We start from the raw sequence: 26,315 nt of genomic DNA on the forward strand, positions 1-26,315 counted from the left end.
GCAGTTGGAAATGTCTGTGCTGTTTCACTTGAGGTAGAAGAGGTGGGGGCAGTAGGGGGGTGGGGGTGGGGTGGGGAGTGTTCTCAGAAGAGCATCTGACCAGAGGGTAAAGGATACACTTTGCTACCATGTTTCAATTATTTAAGCGTCACCTCCTCACATTAGACCCCTATAAAATTCTAGGAGGTGTTCTCTCTGAAACTTTGATCTCTTCCATGACAGCTGTGAGGCAGATGGCAGGAAGATGGGGAGGGGGTAGGTCTCCACGGGATACCTTACCATGTAGACTAACGCTCCTCATTCTCTATTTAAAGAGTGGAAATGTATTTCCTCTTCTTGACAAGCTTTCAGGGGTGAAAAGCAAAGGGATGGATGAGGGGGGGAAACCTATCATTTCAAAAATCTTGTAGCAATTTTATGTAGCCTTTGATAAAAAAAATAATATGATGGTCCCCTACTTCTGATGGTTTGACTTAAGGTCTTTGACTTTGTGATGGAGGGGAAGCCATGTGCATTCAGTAGAATTCAAACTTTGAATTTGAATCTTTTCCCAGGCTAGCAATATATGGTAGGTTACTCTCTCATGATGCTGGGCAGGAGGTTACAGTTCCCAGGCAGCCCTGCGATCAAGAGGGTAAACAGCCAATACACTTAAAACTGCTCTATACCCATTCAACCACTCTTTTTTTTTTTTTTTCAGTATTGTAGTCAATAAATTACATGAGGCACTCAACACCTTATTATAAAAAAGGCTTTGGGGGTGCCTGGGTGGCTCAGTGGGTTAAAGCCTCTGCCTTCGGCTCGGGTCATGGTCTCAGGGTCCTGGGATGGAGCCTTGCGTCGGGCTCTCTGCTCAGCAGGGAGCCTGCTTCTCTCTTTCTCTCTCTCTCTCTCTCTCTCTGCCTGCCGCTCTGCCTACTTGTGATCTCTGTGTGTCAAATGAGTAAATAAAATCTTAAAAAAAAAAAAAAAGGCTTTGTGTTAGATGATTTTGCCCAATGGTAGGATACTATAAGTGTTCTGAGCACATTTAAGGTAGGTTAGGTTAATCGATGATGTTTGGTGGTTAGAGGAATTAAATGTATTTTCACCTTATGGTATTTTCAACTTAGGCTGGGTTTCTTAGGACATGGCCCCACTGCAAGTAAAAGGATATCTGTAATATAGTTTAAACAGCCTAAAGGATCATCTTGAATTTGTTCTTGTAATAATCCCCAACTATCAGTAATAATACTCTGTTTTAGAAGTCAGTTTATTAGTTACTTGGCCAACAAATATTTATTAAGGATTCCCTGTGTGTCAGGCTCTGGGGATGAATAATAAATGAATAAGGAATGACTGGTTGATGTATGAGATACAAATTTTGCCCTTAAGGAATTCATGTTCTAGAAAGAGAGAAAATAAATTTGTAAACAAATTCATAAAGATCATTTAGAGCTGAAAAGCTGCATTTTGGGGGGTCTGTTTTCATCTTGTGCTGAACCTGAGCACACTTTGAGTCTCCTAGCCCCCGAATGGAGATGAAAGACTCTTCCCAAGACCATAGACCTGCACCTGCAGCTCTGCCTCTATCACAACTCTAGTCAAGATCAATGTCAAAAGTGAGAAATAGTATTCATAGTTCAGTGTGTTTCACTAAGAAAGTCATGACCATATGTTGCTTTATTTTTATTCCAGGAATCTTGGAAAATCAGGACTCAGAGTTTCTTGCTTGGGTCTTGGTAAGTACCAGGGTTATATCATGTGTGTGTGAGTGTGTGTGTTGGGCGGGGGTGATTGGGAAGTAGGAGACTGGGGAGAACACCAAAAGAGTGACTGGGATCACGTTGAGACCCAGTCTCAGGTGAGGAGGGGCTTCCTGACCAGAACTGACCCACTTCCTCTGAGCCTTTCCTGCCCAACACAGCCTTCTCCCTCTTTACACCCACCCAAAGGGGCGCTGTGGCCATGATGCCTCATGGGGTCCATCAAGAAGAAATAAATCTGATACTAAAGCACACCTTAGAGGGAGAAATTTATGTGTTTCATGTGTAGCATGTGTAGCAAATGCGAAGAAAACCTTTGTATGCATTGCATGCTCACCTCACCTGTAGCTTCATCTGAATCTTTTTCTATCCTTATTTTCCCTTTGCCTAATTTACTTACTTATTTTTCTATACTGTTGTATATTTTATGTACTTTTATAATGTACCTTTAGTACTCTCAGGACAAATTACAAATTGTATGTGTGTGTGTGTGTGTATATGTGTGTGTGTGTATAAATATAAAATTTCCTCCCAGAAAATGTAAATATTTAAAGAAGAATAAGTTGAGATGGCAGTGGTAACAACATGAGGATGATCTGAAACAGTGATGTCTGTGTGTGAGACTTGAGGAGATATAAGGCTTCCAGATTTCTCCCAGATATGGAAAAAAGCAGCCTTGGTGTTTGAGTCTTTCCACACCATAAGGACTATTCCTGTAACCTAAGAGAGTCTAGATTATGATGGTAGCTGAGGCAATGATGAGAAGTGGTCAGATTATGGCTCTGTTTTGGAGGCAGAGGCTGGCAGGATCTTTGATTCTTCATGGAACAGAGGACAAAAAAGAAGAGGCAAAGATGACTGGGGGTCAGGGGAGGGGATTTCTTGAACAGAAGAAAGGATGGAATTCCCAGTAAATGGGGTGTGGGAGAATGAAGAAGGGGAGCTTTAGAAAGGGGGAGATGAGAAGATTGATTTTTGGGATGTAATAAGTTTCAGATACCTGTTAGATATCCAAGACAAAAAAGGTCGAGTAGGTAGATGGATATGTGAATCTTGACTTTAGAAGAGAGATGTGGGCTAAGAGCATGATGACTTGAAAGTCCTCAACATGTAGATGCTGTTTAAGCCACAAGACTGGACGAGAACACTATGGGAGTGAGTAGAGATAACACATGGGAGCAGATGGTCTGAGACCTGGGAAGTCCAACATTAAGGAATCAGGAAAATGAGCAACAGTCAATAAAGAAAACTGGAAAGATGCAGCTAATGTGGCAGGCAGAGAAGCAGGAGAATGTGGAGTCCTGGAATCCAGGTGAAGAAACTTTAATAGGAGGATGGAGTGGCCAACCCTGTTAAAGGCGGTGCATAGGTAAGCAAGATGAGGGTCAGGAATTGATTGTGTTGCAGCAGGGAAGTCACTGATGACTTTGAAAAGATCATTGTTTAGGGGTAGAGAGCTCACGCATGATTAGAGTGGGTTCAAGAGAGCAAATGGGTTCCAGAGAATAGCTGATGGCTACTCATTTGATGACTATTTCTGTAAGAGGAAACATAAAGGAGGGGCAGCTGGCTAGGCCGACAGAGTCAGAGAGAGTGCTTTTACACATGGAAGATATGACAGCATATCTATATGCTGATGAGGACGTCCTTTTGAGAGGGAAAAAAAAATGATGTAGGAGAAGACAGAAAAATACCTAGAATGATTTTTCAAGACACAAGACAACAGTATCATGAAAGCAGGCCAAGTACATGGGCTTTGAGTGTGGCGGGTGGTTGACTGTGGTGGTAACTCGTGGAAGTTCTCTTTTATTGCTGCTCTATTCTCAGTAGAAATCAGAAGCAAGGTCACCAGCTATTAGTGAGGATGGGATGGTGGTGTTGAAAGTTGGATGAGAAAGAGGACATCCAGGAAAGCAGAAGAGTACATAGACTGAGGGATGCGTCACAGTGGTCTGAGAGCATTATGGGTCTGCTTGAGGTTCATGCTACCAAATCTAAAGTGAGCCCGTCCCCGTGGCTGGGTGTTTTTCCTGCAACCGCAGGATGGGGTTTCTCAAGGGCATGTGATGAAAAAGAGAAGCCAAGAAGCTGAGAGTTTAGGGAAGAGGGTGATTATAATGGTGGGCCTCAGAGTTTAAACTGAGCAGAGAGGAAGATGAGGACTAGAGCCAGGAAAATGATCCATGAGTGAAATGAGGAGGTGGAGGGATAGTAGGAAATGGATAGGACCGATGAATCGTGCAAACAAAGGGACAAGGATTGTTGGAATAAGAGCGGTAGAAACAGACCGAAGGATAAAAAGTGGTAGTTAGAAAGGGGAATGCTTGAAATTGAGATGATAGATATTCAGTGTTGGGTAGCGACGAGTCTAAGGTGTGTCCGTTGGCAGAGGGTGACCTGAGTAGTGCTGAAGACAAGATCAGTTGAGAGGAGAGGTCAAAAAACTGAGAGATGAAGGTGCAAGGAGGGCTTATCTTTGGAGTCACTGAAATCACTAAAAAGTGTGACGAAACTAATATTGAAGGGGCTCCTGGGTGGCTCAGTCAGTTAAGCAGCTGATTCTTGGTTTCAGCTCAGGTCACAATCTCAGCGTCCTGAGATCGAGTCTACCTCTGGCTCCACACTCAGTGGAAAGTCTGCTTCTCCCTCTGCCTCTGCCCCTCTCCCCGTAAATGCTCTCGTGCTCTCTCTCTTTCTCATATAAATAAATAAAATCTTCTTTTAAAAAAGAAAAACTAATATTGAAGAGAGTGACAGTAAAGCCAGAGCTAAAATGTGCAAAGCATGAGCGAGAATGACTAAGGGTGGTTAAGTGACTGTAACAGGGAAGCCTGGTGATGTGGGATTCAGAGCCATGGGCAGACCCTGGGGAAGGGCTGGAGGAGCCTTTCTTGGCTCTTATTGAATGAAAGTGTGGCAACCAGGGAAGGGACAGTAGTAATCGAATCAAAGGTAGTAGCGACAAATTGTGCCGTCTTTCACTGTATTTCAAAGATATTGAAGGCTATCGAAGCCTGAGGTTTTCTGACTCCCCTGAGTGATGATTTGGGAGGCGAGGGCGGTTGGTCTTCATTCACCATAAATCTAAGGGAATGTGACATTTGCTTAATTGATGGCTCTGATCTTGCTACCATTTACTTGAGTTTGAAAGACTCTGGAGGTTCATTATCTGAGAGACTCTGACCTTAGTTTTTTTTGAGAATGTGTTGTATGGTAAACAATTATTCACTATTTATCATTGAAAGAAATCACCTATAAATATAAGTTAAAAAATAGACTAGGGGTCCCTGAATAGTTTTGTTGGTTAAGCATCTGACTCTTGATTTCGGCTCAGGTCGTGATCTCAGCATCGTGAGATGGAGCCCTGACTGGGTTTTGCACTCAGCACAGAATCTGCTCGAAGGTCTCTGGCCCTCTGCTCCTCCTGCTTGTGCTCTCTATTTCTCTCTAAAATAAAAAAAATCTTCAAAAAATTTTTTTTAAATAAATAGCATCATCTAAGAAAATATAAATTAAGAAATGTGAAAAATCATAGAAATATCTTATAGTATCTATGGCAAAAGAAATTTAGTCAGAAGAATCTAGAAAACTGAAGCAAAAGCCCTTAAAAATAAAAAAAATTAGGTGTCTATGAAGTCCCGCATGTAAATGAGTCTCCAAAGGGGAGACAGTGTTTAAAAAAAAAAAAAAAAAAAAAAAAAAAAAAAAAAAAACAGAGCGCGTGTGTGTGTGTGTGCGCACGCGCACGCACAGATTCCTTTTGCTGGTTACAGGGATACCAAGATGAAAGCAGCAAGGATGCTGCTTTCCAGCTGTTCCCAGAGTCATAGGAGCTGGGCATGTGGAAACAGACACTACATTTAGCACATACCGTAATGGAGAAAAGAAAATGAATCAAGCATGAGGAGAGTCTCCTAAAGAATTTGGGACAACTTCACAGGGAATGTGCTGCTTGAGTTGAGACTTGAAGTCGTCAAATGGAGAGAGAGGGTGAAGGATTCCGGGTAGACGGAGCAACGTGAGCCTGGGACACCGCATGGAGCAGTGGGTACTTGGGGAAACTGTGGGGTATATGTAGAGTATCGCGAACGCAAGGTGTCTGCAAAGCGCAAGGATATGCGCCTGGAAGGAAAGCCAGGCCTGATCATGAGAACACTTGTTTGCCTTGCTAAGTCATTCAGCGTGTGCCCTCTAGGTCTCTGGTGTTCTCCAAGTCCTGAGGCTCCCAGGTCCCAAGGAAACGCTGAGGGGTGAGGCACAGACAGGGCTGACCCCCCTCGCCCCACCCTCCTCCTTCTATCAGAGGAGCTCCACTTTTTCCAAACGTAAATGTTGATATAAAATTTTGAAAGTAAATTTATAGTTTTAATATTAATCTATCTTATAATAGCATATGTAATAAATGACTTGATCTTTCAGAGCAGCTTTAGGTTCTCTGTGAAATTAAGCAGAAAGGATAGATTGTTCCCTTACCCCACATACCTACAGCTCCCCCTACAACCGACATCCCACACCAGAGCGCCGCATTTGTTACAGTCCTATACTGGTATGTCATTAGAACCCAAACTGTGGTTTACTCTAGGTATCTGTATGTCACCTGGCGTCGTATGCTCTGTGGGTTTGGTCATGATGTGTAGTCATCATTGTAGTATCACACAGATAATCTCCCTGCCCTGAAAATCCTCAGCACTCTGCTTATTTATCTCTCCCTCCCCCACCCTTTGGCAACCACTGACTCTTTTTCTATCTCCGCAGTGTTGTGAGTTCTAGAATTTCATACCCTATAGATACCCCACAGTACGTAACCTTGTCAGATTGGCTTCTCTCACTTAGCAATGTGTGTTTACGATTCCTCTCTATCTTTTCACAGTTTAATAGCTGATTTCTTTTTAGTGCTTTCTATTCCATTTTGAAAGGAGGAATAAAACCGTCTTTCTGCCAGAAACAACAACAACAACAAATTTTTTAAAAACACCCCGTGAAAGCCATTTCAATGCTTGGATCAGCAGCAGGACATCATCAAATGTAGCAGACTTGTTTCTGACAGCAACATATAGCTAGATAGAGGGAAAGAGTTGAAAATGGAGACATGGAGATGAATTCAGAGTCAGGGGACGAGGAGGTTGTGCAGGAGGCATTAAAGAGCTGCAGGAAAGGGGCGCCTGGGTGGCTCAGTGGGTTAAAGCCTCTGCCTTCGGCTCAGGTCATCGCCTCAGGGTCCTGGGATCAAGCCCCGCATTGGGCTCTCTGCTCAGCGGCGAGCCTGCTTCCCTCTCTCTCTCTCTCTCTGCCTCTCGGCCTACCTGTGATCTTTGTCAAGTAAATAAATAAAATCTTAAAAAAAAAAAAAAAAAGAGCTGCAGGAAGGAGGAGATCATTCGGGAGGAAGAACAAATGGGACTTGGCAACCTGGCGATACAGGATGAGACGTCTCCCTGAGCAGAGGAGGGGGCCTGGGTTTGTGGATGGGGCATCATGGTGGAAGAGCTATCATCTCAGAAGGAAGAAATGCAAGAGGAACAGTAAGAGAAAGCATGGCTCAAAGAAGCAGGAGCCTTGTGGGGGCAATGACAGAGAGCCTGTCAACTTCTGGCTTCAGAGATCTAGTGGGCATAGGGAGTGCTGGAAATACAGACCCAGGAACTTCTAGCAATGGCAAACCCAGGCTTATCATTGGGGTCACCTGCATATACGGAGGACTGAGTTATTTGGACGGGTTTAGGGCACCCTGCCTCGTAGAGTGTACCAGGCTGTATGCTCCCTGAGAGCAGAGACCGAGTTTTTTTCCCCTACACCCCTATTGTACTCTTAGCAGAACAGAGTATCCAGCAAATTGTAGGCACTCTCTATTTATTGAATGAATGACAGGCTAAATGGACCAATGGCTAAGGAATGGCAAAAAGCCCACGGAATCTTAGTGAAGATCTAGCTAAAGTTAGGGATCATAAGTAGCTGGGGTCCAGCCAGCCCAGTTCTTTGTTTTTTTCCAGCAGCATATCAACACAGACACAGAGAAGGCCAAGTGGAGGTGGGAGGTGGGGAGTGGGAAGAGGACACAAAAAGAGGTCCAACATCACAGATTGTCCCCAGAGTGCATTAGGGACCAGAGGGTCCACTGCATACACTGTGACACGCAGTCCAGGCTGGGGTGGCGCTCAGAGCCATATTTGCAGGGCTCTCCCTCCTGCAGTTAGGAGGCCTGTCTGCCCACACTGAGTTACCCCCACAAGGTCTCACATTAGCAGCAAGAGGCCTGCCTGATCCGTGCCATGGGAGGTGACACACAGTGGTGAGCAGGTGCCCCTACAGGTGTTTGAAAGAGGCTGACTTAACCCTGCACTGTTCACTCTGGGAGTGTTCTCACCGCTGTGGGTGGGTGGTCCTCATTCAATCAGTTGAAGGCCACAATAGTACAAAAAGGCTGACCTTCCCCGACTAAGAGAGAAATCCTTCTCCCTCACTGCTTTGAGCTGGAACATCAGACTTTTTTGACTTTTAGACTTGAAAAGACTTTTTTTTTTTACTTTTAGACTTGACTTTTAGACTTACCCTTTTTTCCTCTGCTCTTGAGTCTTCTGGCTTTTGGACTTCAACTTAAACCATGGGCTCTTCTGGCTCCCAGGCCTTCTGACTTGGACTGAATCTGCACATATGTTCTCTTGGTCTCCAGCTTGCGGATGGCAGACCTTGGGACTTCTCAGCCTCCACAATGATGTGAGCCGATTCCTTATAATAAATCCTTTTATGTATATATGTACACACATTTATATTTTTATATATATAACAAATCTATGTATAAATACAGATTTTATATTCTATTTTAAAATGTGTATTATAAATAGAAAATATGTAAGTACTTACATATAAAAAGATATGGAATAAGGAATTATATTTAAAAATTATAAGATTCTGTTTGCCCCAAGAACCCACACTTAGGGATAAATGCATTTGGCTAATTTAGGTTTGTTTTTTTTTTTAAAGATTTAATTTATTTATTTGACAGAAAGATACAGTGAGAGAGGGAACACAGGCGGGGGAGTGGGAGAGGGAGTAGCGGATTCTCCACTGAGCAGGGAGCCCAACATGGGGCTCGATCCCAGAACCGTGGGATCATGACCTGAGCCAAAGGCAGATGCTTAACAGCAGAGCCACACAGGTGCCCCCATTTTGCTCATGTTTTAAAGCATCTCATAGGTGCGTGTGGCAAGCTGAGCAGCTAGAGATTTATAGGAAGTGACGCACGATATCTAAGGAGTGGGGGGCCCAGACGAAGGGATGCGTGGTCACATGCTCATTTTTTAGAAAGATATAGAATACCATCATCCCAAAGGAGGTCTGGGCTCTGCTCCGACCAGGAAGGGCATTTTATACCGCGCTACCAACCGGATGAGGTTTGGTCTGGGTTTGAGCAGGGAAAAGAAGGAACACCCCATGCTTCCAGGGCCCTGTTTCCATAAGCCTCGGGGCTGTAACTCCTGGGCAGGGCAGACTCCTGTCACCCCATGCTGCCCTTTTGAGACGACCCCTTCACACCTCACTCTGGAAGAAACAAAGTCCCAGAGTAAAATATTAAACACGGTGGGAGCCTACACTGAGTCTCTCAAGAGGTGGTTCTTCTGAGCTCTGGCTGCATATCAGGATTACCTGTGCCTTTAAAAAAAATGCAAGTAACTGGGGGTGCCTACCGTTAAAGGTCTGACTCTTGATTTGAACTCAGGTTATGACCTCAGTGTCTGAGATTGAGCCCCGCACTGTGTTGGGCTCTGCGCTAGGCTGGGGAGTCAGCTTGGGGTTCTCTCCCACTCCCTCTCCCCAACTCCACTTTCTCTCTCAAATAAATAATCTCTTTAAAAAAATAAAAATGCCGATAAGCAGCTCCCTCCAGACCTTTTGAGGAAGGCACTCCCGAGGCCCATTCCAAATGCAGGTGTTTTTAAAAGGTGGCCCTGATGATTCTGAAGTGGGGACAGGGTTAAAAGCCATTACCCCAACCAGGAGGAAGGAGATGGAGACTTGTATGAAGGGGTGCTGGGGAGCCAGCATCTATGATCCCCTTCTGCTGGCCCCTGGAGCTGGCCGAGGCATCTGTACCTGAATGGCAGGTGCTCAGAGGAAAATCTGCTTAGCTGAGGCCTGGCCTTGGGGCTTGTCTGGAGTGGAAAGCTCCTGGGGCAAGCAGATTGGGCTCACTTCCCCTTCCAGTCAGCACCTGTCACCTGGGCCTGTCTTGCCTTATACCCTTCCTTAATTGAGGGAAGCTTCCAGAGCAAAAGCAATGAATTGTAAGACTAAGCTGTGAGGGCTTCTTTTTTTCATGTGTTGTATATGTGCAGAACATTCTCCTGGCTCATCTCCCTCGGCCTTAGAGATGCTCTCACGGGACTAAGTATCTTGACACTAGGAGAACATGACATTAAATATTTAACATAGGTGATATTATTTTTGTGACATCCTTCATGAGTCTCATTCTTGTTGCCAAGGCCAATGTAAACTAGCCCCTTTACCTGTCATTATAACAGTGTGACAACAAGAATTTATAAAGTGCCTCTAAGACACTTGAGAAACCATTGAAAGAGTACAATGTCTTCCTTTAAAGAGTTTACCAATTTTTTTGCTTAATACAGAGTGAACTATCTTAAGACCAAAATATCCACAAAATTTAAATACTGCATGAATATTAAATGTGGACTGAAAGAATGTGGGGCTTGTCACCTTTCCTGGAACATCTACCTTGAATAATTGCCATGGGCCGTACACATTAAAATTGTAACAGGCGTTTGTATTTTTACAAGATTGTTCTAGAATACTGCTTCCACATTTCCTGCTTTCATGAATTAAATCCTTCAGAGTTGCTGACGCCCTCGCTACACTCTGAATTACCAGCGAGTCCTGGCCATGTGCCTTTACCTTCCCTTCTAGAGTGTATTGGGAGCTAAGATACAGCCAGCCTGGGAGAACGGCTGCCTGATGTTCCACACGTTGCCAGAGCCATGGCCAGGGGAGAGCTGGAGGGCAGAGGGCAGAGGGATCTCTAACACCCCACTGCACACTCCCCTGTGCACACACTCACCCACCATCTCCCTCAGGGCAGTTGTAAAAAGATGAGTAACCCCCGCTTGCTACCTGTGGTTCCAAAATGAAGCCAATAATTGTAAGATCACCAGGTAGCAGGGAAGAGAAGGTCCTCCAGAGACCAGGTGTTGGGTAGTTTGATGGAACAGATCATTTATATATACACATGGTCTCACACTTATGAGAGGGGGAATTTGTCCTTGGAGTCACCACCCCCTGTACAAATGAGAAACATAGAGGCAAGAAGAGGGAAAATATATTGTCCAATGTCAGTGGTAGAGAGAGCAGAGCCCACATCTCCTGCCTCTGGCCCTCCACTAGCTGCCTGATTCCCACCGCCTCAGCAACCTCCAGCCTCCAAGTGCCCACAGCCTCTTCCTAGCCTCAGCTTCCTCCTGGAGAAGAGAACCATCCGACCAGGCATGGAAGGCTCCTTCCACCTCTCAAAGTCATAATGGGGGTGATCAAGTTCAGGATGAGCCCAGAGCGGTACTTGTGTGAGAAGTCCTTCTTTCTGCCTTAGAACCAGAAAATGTGGGAGGCTGAACAGCTCCCTGGACTCACTCTTGAGTTAGGGTAGGCAAGCAGACAGAATGGACACCAGAGGCCACGTCTTGTGGCCCATTATCCAGAGGGCTTTTCCTCGAAGAGATTTCCAAGTAGGACTGCAGCTGAGGGCAGACATTTTGTTTCTGCGTGGATGTTGTGAATGAAGCTGTGAACTCCTGACTTTCCCTCCGTGCGTATCGCCCTAAAGACGTCAGAAGTCTTGTTCATAGCTCCTGGACTCAGAAAAGAAGCTTGACTGAAGCACACCTTGTGTACATGCAGGTCTATTCATAGTGTCGCCTGTGCTTTGTCCCACACACTACATTTATAAGGTTTCTTAAACCTAGACAGCATAAAAACCCAAATGGAAGTTCAAGAAAGTTTCCTAGTTTCGGTCTGCAATACAGCTGAATTCCTCTAATCATGAGACTAAAAAAACCAGGGGAATCCGTTGGGTCGCTGTCCTGTGAAATGGAATGTTCGGGTTAAAAGTGTGCAGAGCTCCCGGAGCCACCTCTGGGAGGGCAGCACGAATGCCTGAGGGGTGACCAGCTGTGGGTCAACACATGGAGGGAAAATGTGTGGAGACTCATACCTCTGCCTTAGAGGCCTCAGTTGGTTGAAGTCAGGAATAAAATCCTAGTTCTTTTTACAGATGCTGAGTGTGAATCAATCCAAAATCATCTTGACTAAGTGAACGGAAAACCCAGCCAAAGCAGTGAAAACATCAGCTTATGCCAGAATAGAAACTTCTGGCTTGATGCAGGGATCAGACTCTGAACTCAGCAAGTGGGAGGTTTCATTCTCAGGCACCCCTCAGAGTAAAAATATGGTGGCAGCAGCTCCAAGCCTCATGTCTTACTGGCTTTGACTGGCTTGTGTATCCATCTCTGAACTAATTATTGAAGGAATTCAGTCAATCAGGAACCAACGCTGAAGCTGTGGAAGGGTTTAAAGTTACCTCAACCACAGAATGCAGATTCCCAAAAGAAATGTAAAGTGCTCTTGCCCAGAAAGCTCCTCGTTCCTCTGCTTTGAGTTAAGAAGAGAACATAGCCCTGGAGCCTGAAGACATTTCCTCCATCCCCACTTTAGCTTATCTGAGCTTTTTCTATGTCTTTGGTGGCCAAGGTTGAAAATTAAAATTCTCCCAGCCTTTTCTACAGTGTGAGGTGTGCTCAGAGTTTGGTGGCTCAGCTCACATTGACTTCTTGTGACCTCTCTGCCTAATCACCAAAACTCTCCTCTGGGGGGGGAGGATATATGTAGCTTTGTCTTTTTAATATACTCTCCTTCACATCCCCCCCCCAAATGTTGAAGGATCAGTGAGCCCCAGGCTCATTTACAAATAAAAGCTTCATCCTAACACCTGGATAATGAAAATATGCAAAGGAGGACCTCCATGAGAGCAAAGCAGAAAATACCTTCAATGCTCATCTTATATCTGACAACTAATTAAGATAGGAGGAAGAGGCCACCCAACATGTAATTATAGAAAATGGGTGATGAGGTAATGAGAAATAGCTGAATTAGAGCTGACAGTCTAGCCATGGGGCTCTCTTCAGGCTGTGAGGAAGGAAACAGCAGGATGAGCCCGGCTGGTGGGGCCCTGCTTCTGGTAACTGGGACTTTGTCATTTTTCTTCTTAGTTGCTCACTCACTTCCCCTAAGCGTCCGCCTACTGCTCCGCGGTGCCCTTTCCCTCAGCCCTGGCTGGGCAGAAAGTGTGGCCCGCTCGGCCTCAGATGGTACTTGTAACCACTGGCTTGCTGAGGAGAAGAGACAGGATGGGTTCTGAGACAGTTCTGGAAGTGGCTCTCTATCTGACTTTGTCACCCCTCACAGCATCATCAGGCTGAAGCTGGAAGAGTAAAGCAGTCCCTCTCCCTTTCAGCACCTTCCTGGGAGAGGCGGTTGGCTGCCATGACCCTGCTGGTGGGTCTGCTGCCTCAGACACCACCAGCGCCTTAGTTTGTGAGCTCTCAGGGGGCCAGGAACCATGATGGATTTGCTCCCCCCTGTCAAGCACGGAGTCTGGCACTCTTCTCGTTCATTCTCATGTTCAGAGATTGCACAAAGATATGCCTGATGCTGTGCTGGGGAAAGGAGAGAAAAGATGCCTCAGAGCCCTGGGGGCTCCAGGAAACAGAGCCCATATTATCGTTTGCCATTTTTCCTCCGCCATCTTGGCATGGTTCTAGGGAAATGATGGGGTCTCAATAAATACTTCCCAGATGAAGTGATAAACTTAGGAGGAGAAGCCTGGGAATCCAAACTAGCATGGCCTGGAGAAGGAACTTTAGGGGAGAAAAAATGATGAGAGAGAGGACTTTGGGAGGATTAGGAAGAATACTGGAGGCCATGCCACAAAGCTTAGAATTGATCTGTTTTGTGATGGGGAGTCACTTGGCCAGATGCATTTTAGGAAGCTCATTCTGGTCACAGTGGTCACAGCAGACAGCAAATTAGAGAGGGCTAGGAATAGAAGCAAGGAGAGAGACTGCCCAGGACTCAAATGTTCTCGCTTTTACAGAAGATTAAATGTAACAATCAGTTAATTGCTCACTAACTGTGAGCTCCGTTCATCATACTGTGTGCATGTACAGAGCGCCTGTACAGAATACATATGGAAATTGTGAGTAAATGAGCCTCGACCAGATTAGTAAGCAAAAGATGGGTAAAGGAAATTTTTTTAAGAGCAAAAAAACAACAAGCACACAGAAACAGAAAAATGACTTACTATAGGTGTCAGCATAACAAATTAAAGATGGGGTTTTTAAAAAGTGCTAGTTTCTAGATATGTTCTTGATGTTAGAGAACACAAAGAAATCGAAAATAAAGAAATGGGCAAATGAAATCAGACAAATGTGAACGAAAATGAAATGGAGTGGTGGTGTGAAATTCACATTCAATAAAGTAGAATTCAGGGTGCTTGGGTGGCTCAGTGGGTTAAGCCGCTGCCTTCAGCTCAGGTCATGATCTCAAGGTCCTGGGATCGAGTCCCACATCGGGCTCTCTGCTCAGCAGGGAGCCTGCTTCCCTCTCTCTCTCTCTCTGCCTGCCTCTCCGTCTGCTTGTGATTTCTCTTTGTCAAATAAATAAATGAAATCTTAAAAAAAAAAAAAAAGTAGAATTTAGGCAAAGAAAAGATAGAGTAATGAGAGGTGATAATTGGTCAACTGAGGTCGCTAAGAAGGAGCAAGGGCATCTGCAGAGAAAAAAAATCTTGGGTAGAAGGAACCCTCTTCCACAGTGACAGGAAGAGAAGGAAAAGGACAGGTGTTATTTTAGTTTATGGTCCCTTAACTCGGGAGACAGTGTCAGGCACACACCAGCTGAGGGGGAAGGAGATGCGGCGTCTGCGTACCAGGGGAAGTCCGTGCGCAGTTGCAGACCACCAGGAAATGAGCAGAACATCAACTGTATCTGTATTGGGTAGGTTGCTAGGTTTGGGAGCAAGAAGTAGAGGGTATTATAGTTTGTCAGCTTTTATGTTCTCTGTGAAGCAGGAAGCTTGATTATCTGCTGATGTTGGAGGAAGAGGAAGTGGGGCCTAAGGTTGAGAAAAGTAGGGCATCTTTGAAATCCAAACAGTGGAGAAAAATTATCAGAAACCAGAGCAGTGGTGGGCTCTAGGCGTCATTACTATAGACTGTGAATTTACAATGCAGCTGTCTCTGTATTCTGTGACTTTCTCCAGCACAGCTCAGCGTCTTAGTTATGGGTGATGAGAAGCCAGACAGTCAGATTTATCCCAGTGGTGGGGGGGTGGGGGGGAGCATTGCTAGGCAGCCACAGGGAAGGAACAGGGAAGCCATGGAGTTGAGAATAGGGTAAGAAAATCTTTTAAATACTGAATCTCGTCATTCAGACATCCTAACCTTCCAGATCAAGGAAGGAATAGAAGACAAATTAGACCGGAAGAAAGTAAAGACTTTAAGGACAGAGTGTGTGGGGAAAGGTAACTGCCCAAGATCGGCAAGGGTGAGAAATTTTAGCACACGAAGGCTAATCCCCCGATTTCTATTGTATGTCTTTAGAAAACGAATGAGGCACACCTCCACTCAAGTTCTCTTATGTGTACTTTCCGTTCTGTACCTCATGGCAACTTTGTGGTCTTCTGTTGCCACTCCATCAATGTTTTCTACTGTGTCATCTAATAGTCATGGCTGGTCTTGCATACTTTTTTTTTTAATTGAGGTTTATACTTGGGAGTTTGCAATATCCAAGGTGTGCTGAATGTATATAGTTCCTATACCAGTGTAACTTTAAGAAGACTTGGCATTTTAGTCACATGGATCAGTGGTTGCCGTGTCCATCTCTAATTGCCCCACTGAGCCATATGAAGAAGACAGTGGATTCTCAATTACCTCTGCTGGGAACAGTGACACAAAATTGAAAATGTGTTTATGTTTGTCTTTGGAATGAATTTTTTAACTTCTGTTGGAGTATGGGTTCCACAGGCACGAAAGCCTATTCAATTAAAATCAAGTGTTGTCTAGACTGAATAAAATATGCAGGAATGGCATAATGACCCAACAGCCCATCTCTGCCTAGGCTTCTGGTAAGCTTTTAGACCTCCATATTGAATTAATCATTCTACATGGCACCAGTGGGAGAAATTCCATCGTGACCCCATCAGACTGATGTGTCTCACTTGTAGCCTGCTCCATCAGGATTGGTGGCCCTTGTTATCTTGTCCCAGAAAACAAGACTGCTGAGGCTCTTTTTTATTCCACCCGTTTTTTATTCTCACTAAGCTATTTTTGCTACAGTCATTTACTGCCACTGGGATTTTTGTACAAGGTTAATAGTACTAATAAAATGAAGGGCAAAGCACCAAAGAAAGAATCTTGAAAGAACAGTCTATAACCCTTTATTTGGTCAGGGTTAAAATCCCTGCAGGACATTACAGTCTCGAGTTTGGGATCCAGACCACTTTCTGCCTTCTTTGTTGAGTTGTTCTGCGTTCCCTGGGCCCAGCATTTAAGGTCATATTGGGATCTCATAGAAGGATCGAGTTCATTCCAATGATGTCCCAACTGCTGCCTGGACTAGTTTTTGACCCTGGTGGCCATTACAGTCACACAGGAGTTTTTAAAAAATATCTGTGCCTGGGATCTTCCTCAGACCAGTTAAATCAGACTCTCTGGGGGAGGAGCTCCCAAGTGGTCCTAGTCATTGGACCAGAGTTGAGGAACACTGGCCTGGACAAGGCACTTCAACCTCTATTTCTGACCAGTTGAGGAGGCAGTCCTGGGTCACTGTCCAAGTTATTTGCTTATCAGGAGGCGGACTTTAATATAGAAGCTTTTAGAACCTGAGAAATTTTACTTGCCAGGCTGTGTGGAGGAGGCACAGCCAGAGAGCAGGGAAGTGGTCATGTTTGGTGCCCAGTGCAAGAAGCAAGTGCCAGGTGTGGTGTTTGTTTTTCATTTAGCTTTGGTTCCCAATTAAAATTCAGAAATTTGTGGCATTTTTATTGTTTCATTCGCCATTCTCCATGGGTCACTTAAGAAAAATCCAAAGGGAATAAATAATAAACTTTCCCAAGCTTTGTTAAGATGGATATACTGTTAGAACTGATACATTCTAATGCTGACCTTGGCTTTCACTGTGGTCTCTGGAAACGTTGTTCCTCTTCTTACAGAACTTCTGGTGCTTCAGTTATTATTTCTTTGGATGATAAGAAGGAAAGCAATGCTTAGTAATAAGCATCTGTTGTGTTTGTAGTATTGCACTAGACACTTGATAGAAGCTGTTGAAATCACAAGAGCATGGGCTGTGGACCCAGAGTGACTGGGCTCACATCCTGGCCCAAATATTCCAGCAAATAAATCCAAATTACAGAGTGGTCACATGTTTCAAGTGACATAATGTCTATAAAGTATATAGTACAGTGCTTGGCACAACACGAGATTCCAAAAAGCATTGGCTGTCTTTGTCATCGTGTTACTAAGTTCTCACGGCAACCCTGGAGCGGGCATCATCATTCATAGTAAAGAGGAGCCAAGTCTCCAAGGTGAACCTATTTATCCATGGATACCCTCATGAGAGGAAATGAGAATACCTACCATTTAGGATTGTTGAAAAATAAGAGAAAAAAATTCAGGACCTAAGAGGGAGTTGACCTGTAAAAGGGAGTCTGTTCTTGATGTAGGAGGGACACTGATAAATCAGATGGATGGTTCCCTTTCCTTGCAGAGAGTTGGCAGGGATCTCTACCCAAACTTCAAGAGCCACAAGACACAGTAAGCATCAAATCTTTTGGTGGCACATTCTTCACCTTGATTGCATATTCTTCCCTAGTTAATAGACAGTTCTAGCCCCTCATAGTGAGCGGTCCCTAAGGTTCTAGACGAATCACAAAATGACCAAAGATGGAGAGTCATCAGGTAGATACTTTTGTGCCCCCGGAAGTTTCTTCTGGGAACAGTCTCGATATTTCCTGAAACCAGGGCCCCTGGTGCTAGAAGAAGGAGTAAGAAGAGACTATCAGCACATTAAGATGACAAATGCAGGCATTATTCTACCATAATGATTCCCAGATCCATGCCAGCCTCCCAGCCCCCTTCTGGATGTTCTTTCATATACATACCAGAGTAGTGATTAGTGGATACCCAGACAACTAACTCACAAAAGCCATAGATGGAGTCATGTAGACGAATTTGTTTCCAAGCAACGAATTAATGAAAAGAAGATCAGCAGGCAATTAAAAAAAAAAAAAAAGGTTATTGAACATTACTTCTCTGCCGATCGTTTCTTATCTGCTGTTCTTGAATGCATTCAGGCATTAAACACTTTAGAAGCCCCGCCTGTGTAGGAGGTTTCATATGGTCTCTTGAGAGACAGAGATTATCCTCTGTTTTTGAAAATGTTAGTAGTTCTGAAAATGTTCCCAGAAGACCAGTCTTCTGTGTTTGAGAATAATCCAAAATATTGTTGACACGGAAATATTATTTTTATATTCCTTGATATCGCTGGCTATGTACATTTCTAAGTAACATTTCATACAGTATCTCTAGGAAGTTTCTTCCATTTCTGTAAAATTGAGACTATGGGGTTATACTGCCATCAGCCCAAAGCCAAAGCCTGGCTGGGAACATCAGTGTCCAGACCAGGCTTCTCCCATATATTAATTACTTTTTCAGTATAGTATAAAATGGCATTTCAAAGGAGAATGTATGTAGATTGTATGTAGAATCTATGTAGAGTTTGGATTAAATAGTATCTCCTAAGATTACAAATAACATCAGTATGCTTTTGATTCAGTATTGCTTCATTTTCTCCTTTACCATGATATACTGCTATGCATAATTTGTGCAAAGGGAAGATCTCTATCACTTAGTTAGAAATAGTGCATTAAAAAACTTCCATGCATAGTTCTATGGGAGACACAAAAATACCCTATCCACTTGATATAGCTAAGAATTTTCCATTAAGTAAAGGCTGTTACAAGTTGAAGGGAGAAAGAAAAAGCTGAAATCATTAACAGTTGGTAACCATCAAGCATAGATAAAATAAGCTAATAGCAGTAGGTCTATAGTCAATAGGTCTATATCTATAGTCTGTAGGTCAATTTGAGTATAAATTGGGGTTGGGAACTTTTTAATCTTTAGATTTTTCTTAAATTATCCCTTATATATTACCTCAGTTTTAATTCCTATAAATGTCAAAAAACTGTTAGTCAAAAAATGTGGATCATTTTGCATTCCTATTTTCATTAGCAATATTTAATACTGTAAGATCATTAAGCTCAGAGTCCAACAGGGAACATTTGAAGGCTACCTTAAAATAGTTTTCATTTTCTTTTATAGTGTATTACCCTCATCTTGTTTTCACTAAGTTTCTTTGCCTTACATGATGATGGAATTAAAATTTCTTTCCAACATATCCTGATAGTTCTATGAACATACCTAGTGGTTTTTATGTACAGATACACCAGAGTTATTAAAAACTTTTACTGTTTGGGGAGACAAGAACACACTGAACCATCAAAAAAGCATATCCCTACACAAAGATAAAGATTTGATACGAGCTATTCAGAGCTTAAAGAAAACTATAAAGGAGGTCACAGCTTTCAGATTTCTTGACAGCAGTGTTTTTTTAGAGAGTTTTCATTCATAGTAACTTCTATGGAATGGCAAAGATTAATTTTAAAAAAAGATACACACACACACACACACACACACACACACACACACACAAATACATACACAGAGTGGTCACAAGTATATATACATATATTTATTTGAGTGTATACTATGTTCCGGATCCTGTGCTAGGAGTTCACAGAAAAAAAGGAAGAAAGAAAAAAGGACTTTCAATCTTAACAGCAGATCCCATTTTGAAGGAAGATATTGAAAATGCTTCTATTTCTTTAAAACAAAAACAAAACAGCAATTGCCATTTAGCTCTGGTTGTCCCATTTTATTTCACATACAGGAACTAATCTGTGCATCTCACAGGAGTTCTTCCAAAGAACAAAATGAATAAGGCATATGAATGATGCATGGTGGTTTTAAGTGCCCTGGAAACTTCACTGGAAGAAATCTTTTCAGCATGTAATTATCAATATGAAAAAATATGAAGGATGAGGAATTTTAACCAAGAAACATAATACATAATATAGACACTACCTCTTTGTCATGTTCAGGAAGTAGGGAATGCTGTAATTGATTGAAACCCTTGTTTGTGAGTGGATTTCTCAGTTAAATAATAATGATTTTTTTAAAAAAAATGCTTCTGGTTATAAAAATTATATTTCAACAGTGTAGGCACAAAATTAATCTTTCTCTGACTGACTTTGCTTAGCATAACACCCTCTAGTTTCATATGCATCACTGCAAATGGCAAGGTTTTTTTTAATGGCTACGTAATATTCCATTGTATGTGTGTGAACCACACATCTTCTTTATCCATTCATCTGTTGATGGACATCTGGGCTCTTTCCATAGTTTGGCTATTGTGGACATTGCTGCTATAAACATTTGGGTGCACATGTCCCTTTGGATCACTACATTTGTATCTTTGGGGTAAATACCTAGTAGTGCCATTGTTTAGTCATAGGGCAGCTCTATGTTTAACCTTTTGAGGAACCTCCATACTGTTTTCTTACTATGTATCACTAATTGTAACATCTAAATGTGGGGAGTGGGTTATTGTTTCGCAGTAGAAGATGGAGAGCAGTGAAATTTCATTCCTATGTTATGTTCACAAAAGCCCTGTTGAGTAATGTCAACCCCCGCAGTTCAGCTTTATAACGCCAAGCTGTCTCTCCTAAACTTCATGTTCCCACCCTGCCTTCAGTACTTCCATCACTATGTCCTCGTCTTTAAGCTTGCACTGATCCGATTCATGGGGAGACAAAACAACGTGGTTCCAGACAGATTTGCCCTGGAACAAATCTTAAAACCAAATGGAGGGGCGCCTGGGTGGCTCAGTGGGTTAAGCCTCTGACTTCGGCTCAGGTCCTGATCTCAGGGTCCTGGGATCGAGCCCGGCATCGGGCTCTCTGCTCAGCAGTGAGCCTGCTTCCCCCTCTTGCTGCCTGCCTCTCTGCCTGCTTGTGATCTCTCTCTCTCTCTGTCAAATAAATAAATAAAATCTAAAAAAAAAACAAACAACAACAACAAAAAAAAACAAATGGAGCTAGCAGTATCCCTTGACACCAAAATATGTAAAGCTTTAAATCAAAGAAAGAAGGAAAATGTCAAATATTTGTACATTCTCCAAAAGGATCATGAAGAACCTATTGTCAGTCCCAGCCATTTAACCCTCAAAATGTCAAGGCTACACATAGTCATTAGAAGAAGGTCCGGGGTTCAGCTCTGCACAAGTTTTTCTGGATGTCCAGCCTGCCCCGCCCCAACCTGACCTAATCTAGGACCACTCCCCTTTGCTTTTGCCTGGCCCACTAGTACACCGGGCCCACTACTACACTGGGCCCCAGAATTCCTTCAATGGCAGGCACACCTCTTTATGGCCCTGCCCTTAGCCTTTGCTTCAGAGTTCGTAAGAGTTGAAGAGCTTAAAGCCCAGGATGGTTCTGTGCGTGAGGTCTTACTGGAAAACATCTTAAAACCCGTCCTCAGGTTGAGTTGAGAGAATGTGGGGCATGGAGGTGGCTCAGAAGACTGGGAGCAAGTGTATGCCATTCTTCACAGATGAGACAATTTGGGGGCAGAAACTGGTGTAACACTTAAGAAGGTACAGTGGAGGAGGCATATGGCAGAGGGAAGAACATAGGAAGTTTCGCGAAAGCGGGGTGTTATTACAAACATTTAGAGCAAACACCACGCACATCACTTGTCCGGAGCAGTGGTGGGGCTTGGGGGAGGCGTCATTAACAGAAAACAACACAGGGCTGGGAGAGACCGAGGCCTTGGAGAGTCTGCAACTAACCAGCTGTGGAAAGGTACTTCTCTACTACTCCACTTCCTCATCTATAAAATGTGGGAACACTTCAGATCTTCCAGACGTGCCCATAAATGAGAATACTGCTTGCACTTTACCCGTCTGAAAGCCCACTTTCATTCCACATGGACTTCACCACTTCCTTAGCTACTTATATAGCTGGTTCAAGCTCTTTTATTAAAGTGCAGGTGTGACACCCTCCCCCAGAGCCGGGGTGGTATTACTGGCTCTTGCAAGAAGAGGTAATCAAAGTAGAAAAGAAAAGGCTAAGTTGTTATCATATTTGTTAACTCAGGCCAGATGCTCATTAGCAATACACTAGAAGCCAAAAATGAAAAACCAGACTGCAGCCTGGATCCAAAAATAAGGGCCAGGCTCTGTGGAAAACATCAACAGATGCAAAACCAGAACAAGGAAGAACGTTCTGTCTGCGCCGTTGGAAAAAGACAGAACCTTGAGCTATATCCCAGGCACACAGGCACAGATCCGTATTTAGGTGATCAGTGGCGACCACCCAGGTTTAAAGATAAAGAGAAGATACAAAAGTCTCAGCATGGGAAGAGTCTATGGTTTTCAACCCTGGCTGTAATTGGAATTATCTCAGCATCTTTTAAAAGTTCCGATTCCAAGATCCTGTCCCTAGAAGTTCTGCTTTAATTGATCTGGTGAGGGACCATTTAAAGCTACTATTCAAAGTCCCCCAGGCTGTGCACACTTACAGCCAGAGCTCAAGACCTCTCATCCAAGGACATGAGAGAGGGAAACAACCGACATGCTGCCCATGTTCTGGGTTAGACAACCCTTCTTCCTAGGACTGGAATGTCCGTAGTTTAAACACGTTTACTGATTTAATAAATGATTATTAGGTACCTACTGTGTGTAGTAGCTTCCACTTCAGGGACTAGGATGAAAAATTAAATTAAACTTGGCCTTTCCCTTGGGACAGTTGATGGGGAAGTCAAAGGAGAAAATAAATTATGTAGCCACAGAGCAATGTGGTTAGTACAAGAATAGTGGTTTGTTCAGATTAGTAGGATGAGAGTGAATGGGGTGACTTCTCCTTCCATCAAAGTCTGAACACAGAATCATGAAATCATAGAGATGAAGGAAGCTTGAGGTTCTGAATTTTGTGTGTGAGGAAACTAGAAATCAAGAGGTTGGAACAGGACCTAAAACCCTAAAATACTCATTCTGACTCACCAGAGGAAGTGTTATGGAACTGTGTTCCACAGCGCTGGATTCCAAGGCTGGTTGTTAAGGAATAAGTAGGATTTATTGGGCACAAGGACATGGGAAAGGGTTCCATTCCCAGAAGGCTCAGCGTGAAGTTCAGACAGGAAAGTACACGCAGGGCAAGGACCTGGACTGATATCAGGTGGTGGCCAACAGCTTGGTGCCCCTCCCCCAAATGAGCACTGATCCTGGACTTACACGCTTTCCTGCTTTCTCATGCAGTTTGGGGGGGGGGGATGGTCCTACCTTCAGCTCCACTTCTCTCTAGGAATAATTCTATTCTAGTGGGAGTAAATACATTAGTTTTGTCCCATGAGTTGTCTAAGTTTAATGAGATCTGGGCCTTGAATGTCAAACCTTAAACTTTTCAGTGATATAGCAGATTAATAACTGTACACACCTCTAGATTAAATAGCCTTTGACATTGGGTCAGCTCTGACTACCTAGAGTTGACATATGCTCTACTTGCAAAACAAAAATTGTTCAATCCATAATGAAATGTGTTGAATTGGTTCTCCATTCTCCTCTTCCTCTGACCTTGGTGTTGTCCCTCAAGTTTCAACTTCTCTCATATCCCACATCCTTTTAATCAGCAAACCCTGTTGGTTCTCCTTCAAAAGCTATCCAAAATTCAAGTACTTCTCACCATCCTCACTACTACTATCTCAGACCAAACCATTGTCCTGCATCATCTGGGTTATCCCATCAGCCTCCTAATTGGGGCTCATGTATCACACTAGCCACAGGGGTGTGTCCTCCATACTACAGATGTTACATCTCGAAGAGCGTGTGGCTGTGTCCCTTCTCTATTCAAAATTCCTTATTGGCTTGTCCAGGGTCCTTCATATGACTGACGGGACCCCATGTGATTTGTTCTCTATGACTCCTTGGACCTCACTTTTTCTTCTCTGACCACATGGTCCTCCTTATTGACCTTGAGCATGCAAGCAAGCCCCCGCTCCCCACAGTTCACCCTGAAATTGGAATGCTCTTCCTCCAGATGGCTGCATGGTGAGCTCTTCTACTTGTTTTGGGTCTTTCTTCAAAAGCCACTTTCTTTGTGAACTTTATTTGGCCACCCTATCTAAAATCTGAACACTCACGCCCTGACATTTCATATACGCTACCCCTGCCTTCTAAAAATGACTCCCTTTAACGCTCACCAGTAAGAGTTATGTATTTTATATTTTATTGACTTACAAAATATTAACATTCAAAAACAAGTACTATATTTTTAATTTTTCTTATTATTTTGTCTTTCTTCCTAAACTGACTCCAGAAATAATTTTTCGTTTTGTTCACTGGTATATTCTGATAATTTAAACCTGGCACATGGTACACTCAATAAATGCTAATTGAATGAAAAAGTACAGAAAAATTACCTGTGGCATTATGAATATTACAATTGTGTTTACACATTCCTTTTTTGATAGCTATTTTAAAAAATCCAAACCATAAGAAGTTTAAATTGGACTATAGAAAAGGAAGTCACCAAATTTATAACCTTAAAATGATTCAAACCTCAATTTAGGGACATTCTACAGTGTGCTTGACTGTTACTTTTCAGAAGTGTCAAGGTCAGGAAAGACGAGGGAAAACTCAGGAACAGTCATAGAGCAGAGGAGCCCAAGGAGATGTGATGACTAAAGGCAAAAGTTGGATCCTGCATTGGATGCTGGGACAGAAAAAGACACTGGAATTCAGAAAGGGTCTGCAATGTAGTTACCAGTGCAGTACTGATGTTAAAATCCTGCTTTTATTTTTGTTTGTTTTAAATATCCCGATTTTGATAACTGTGTTAGGATGATATAAATGTTCAAGGGCCAAGGAGGTAGCCTACATGAACAGACATTATTGCATCGAAACGTCTAAATAGCTCTTCAGAAATCAGAGAGGGAGACAAACCATGAGAGACTCTGGACTCTGGGAAATAAATGGAGGGCTGTGGAAGGGGAGGGCAGAGGGAAAATGGGGTAACCAGGTGATGGGCATTAAGGAGGGCACGTGATATGATGAGCACTGCGTTTTAGACGCAACTGATGAATCATTGAACGCTGCACCAAAAACTAATGATGTACTCTATGTTGGCTAATTGGATTTAATAATAAATAAATATCTCTTCATACTCAAGCAAGGAGGTTGTTTAAATGATAAACATGTTTCCTGAATGAATGACAAGAAGCAATTACCCTATAAACCACCAACAAGGCAACTAACTGGCTGAGATAGGGTGTGTGTGTGTGTGTGTGTGTGTGTACACACACATACACATGCATGCATGTGCAAAACAGTTTTTTTTTTTTTTTCTGGTTCAGTCATTTTTCTGTGTCATGGTAGCTATATGCACTGGATACAAACAGATTTCCAAAGCATATGCTCCCTGGTATACAAAGGAGTTTTATCAGAAGACACAATTCAAAGTTCTCTTTCTACTCTGCTTTTAAAAGGCTGGAAATAACAAGTGTCAGTTTAGTAAAATTATCTTCTAAGTAATATCCCACTAATTTGAGATTTCACAGTGAAATAATCATACGCCGTTGTAGGTCTCAAGAAGGCATGTTCTCTCTTATTAGAGGCAGAAAAATGAGGAAACATGTCACAGAGGATTTTTAAGAATCCTATTAACTAACAAACCACCTTATAGCTTCTGGAGGGGAGCAGTAAAGAGTAAAATCATTCAAGCGTTCTCCTGTCTGGAAGGCTGCTGCTCCATCTCTCCCCAGCAGAAGGGTACGGGCCCTGTTTGTAAGTGGGAGCTCTTCTTTTGGGGGCAGCTGGTGAACTCTGCTTATGCTGTTCTACCCCCTCCTCATTGGAGGTCTGGGGGCCAGAGAGATAGACTTTCCCTTGTCCTTCTCCGGGAGGGGGTTCAGCTAGGTGGGTCCCTGGAGACAAGGAGAAACACATCAATCACCTGGGGACTCGCAGAGCGGTTGTGCAAAACAGTTTTTTTTTTTTCTGGTTCAGTCATTTTTTACTCATGTTTCCATAAGTCAAAATAAACATGTTTGTTTGGTGGGAAACTATCCCAGTATTTTTTAGATTAGAAGTCAAGAAGGCAATTCAATCCAAATTAACCAAGACGTATTGATTATCCAGTAAGGACTTACTTCTATTCTAGGGCTGTGGACCTAGGATGAATGGAATAAAATCTTAACCCTCAGACAGCTTACACCCTAGTAAAAGATATAAAAGTTTATCAGCAAATAACTGTAAGATAAAAGTAGGAAATGTCAAAAGGACCAGGGAGGTAGCAGACCTAAAACAATGTTGTAAGAATGAGAAACTATGTCAAAAGGT

At 43.1% G+C, this 26,315-nt stretch overlaps 1 protein-coding gene across 6 annotated transcripts in view; it reads left to right on the forward strand.

Annotated features, from left to right (window-relative positions):
* Positions 1-26,315, forward strand: part of KCNAB1 (potassium voltage-gated channel subfamily A regulatory beta subunit 1) — a 400,144-nt gene that overhangs the window by 286,236 nt on the left and 87,593 nt on the right. For all 6 annotated transcript variants that reach the window (XM_082685469.1, XM_082685473.1, XM_082685472.1 and 3 more), the window contains one exon: positions 1,678-1,721. In XM_082685469.1, coding sequence (XP_082541595.1) covers positions 1,678-1,721 — 44 coding nt within the window. The remainder of the gene's footprint in view (positions 1-1,677; positions 1,722-26,315) is intronic.

This window comes from Mustela nivalis (assembly GCF_964662115.1).
Source record: "Mustela nivalis genome assembly, chromosome: 1".
Taxonomy (NCBI): domain Eukaryota; kingdom Metazoa; phylum Chordata; class Mammalia; order Carnivora; family Mustelidae; genus Mustela; species Mustela nivalis.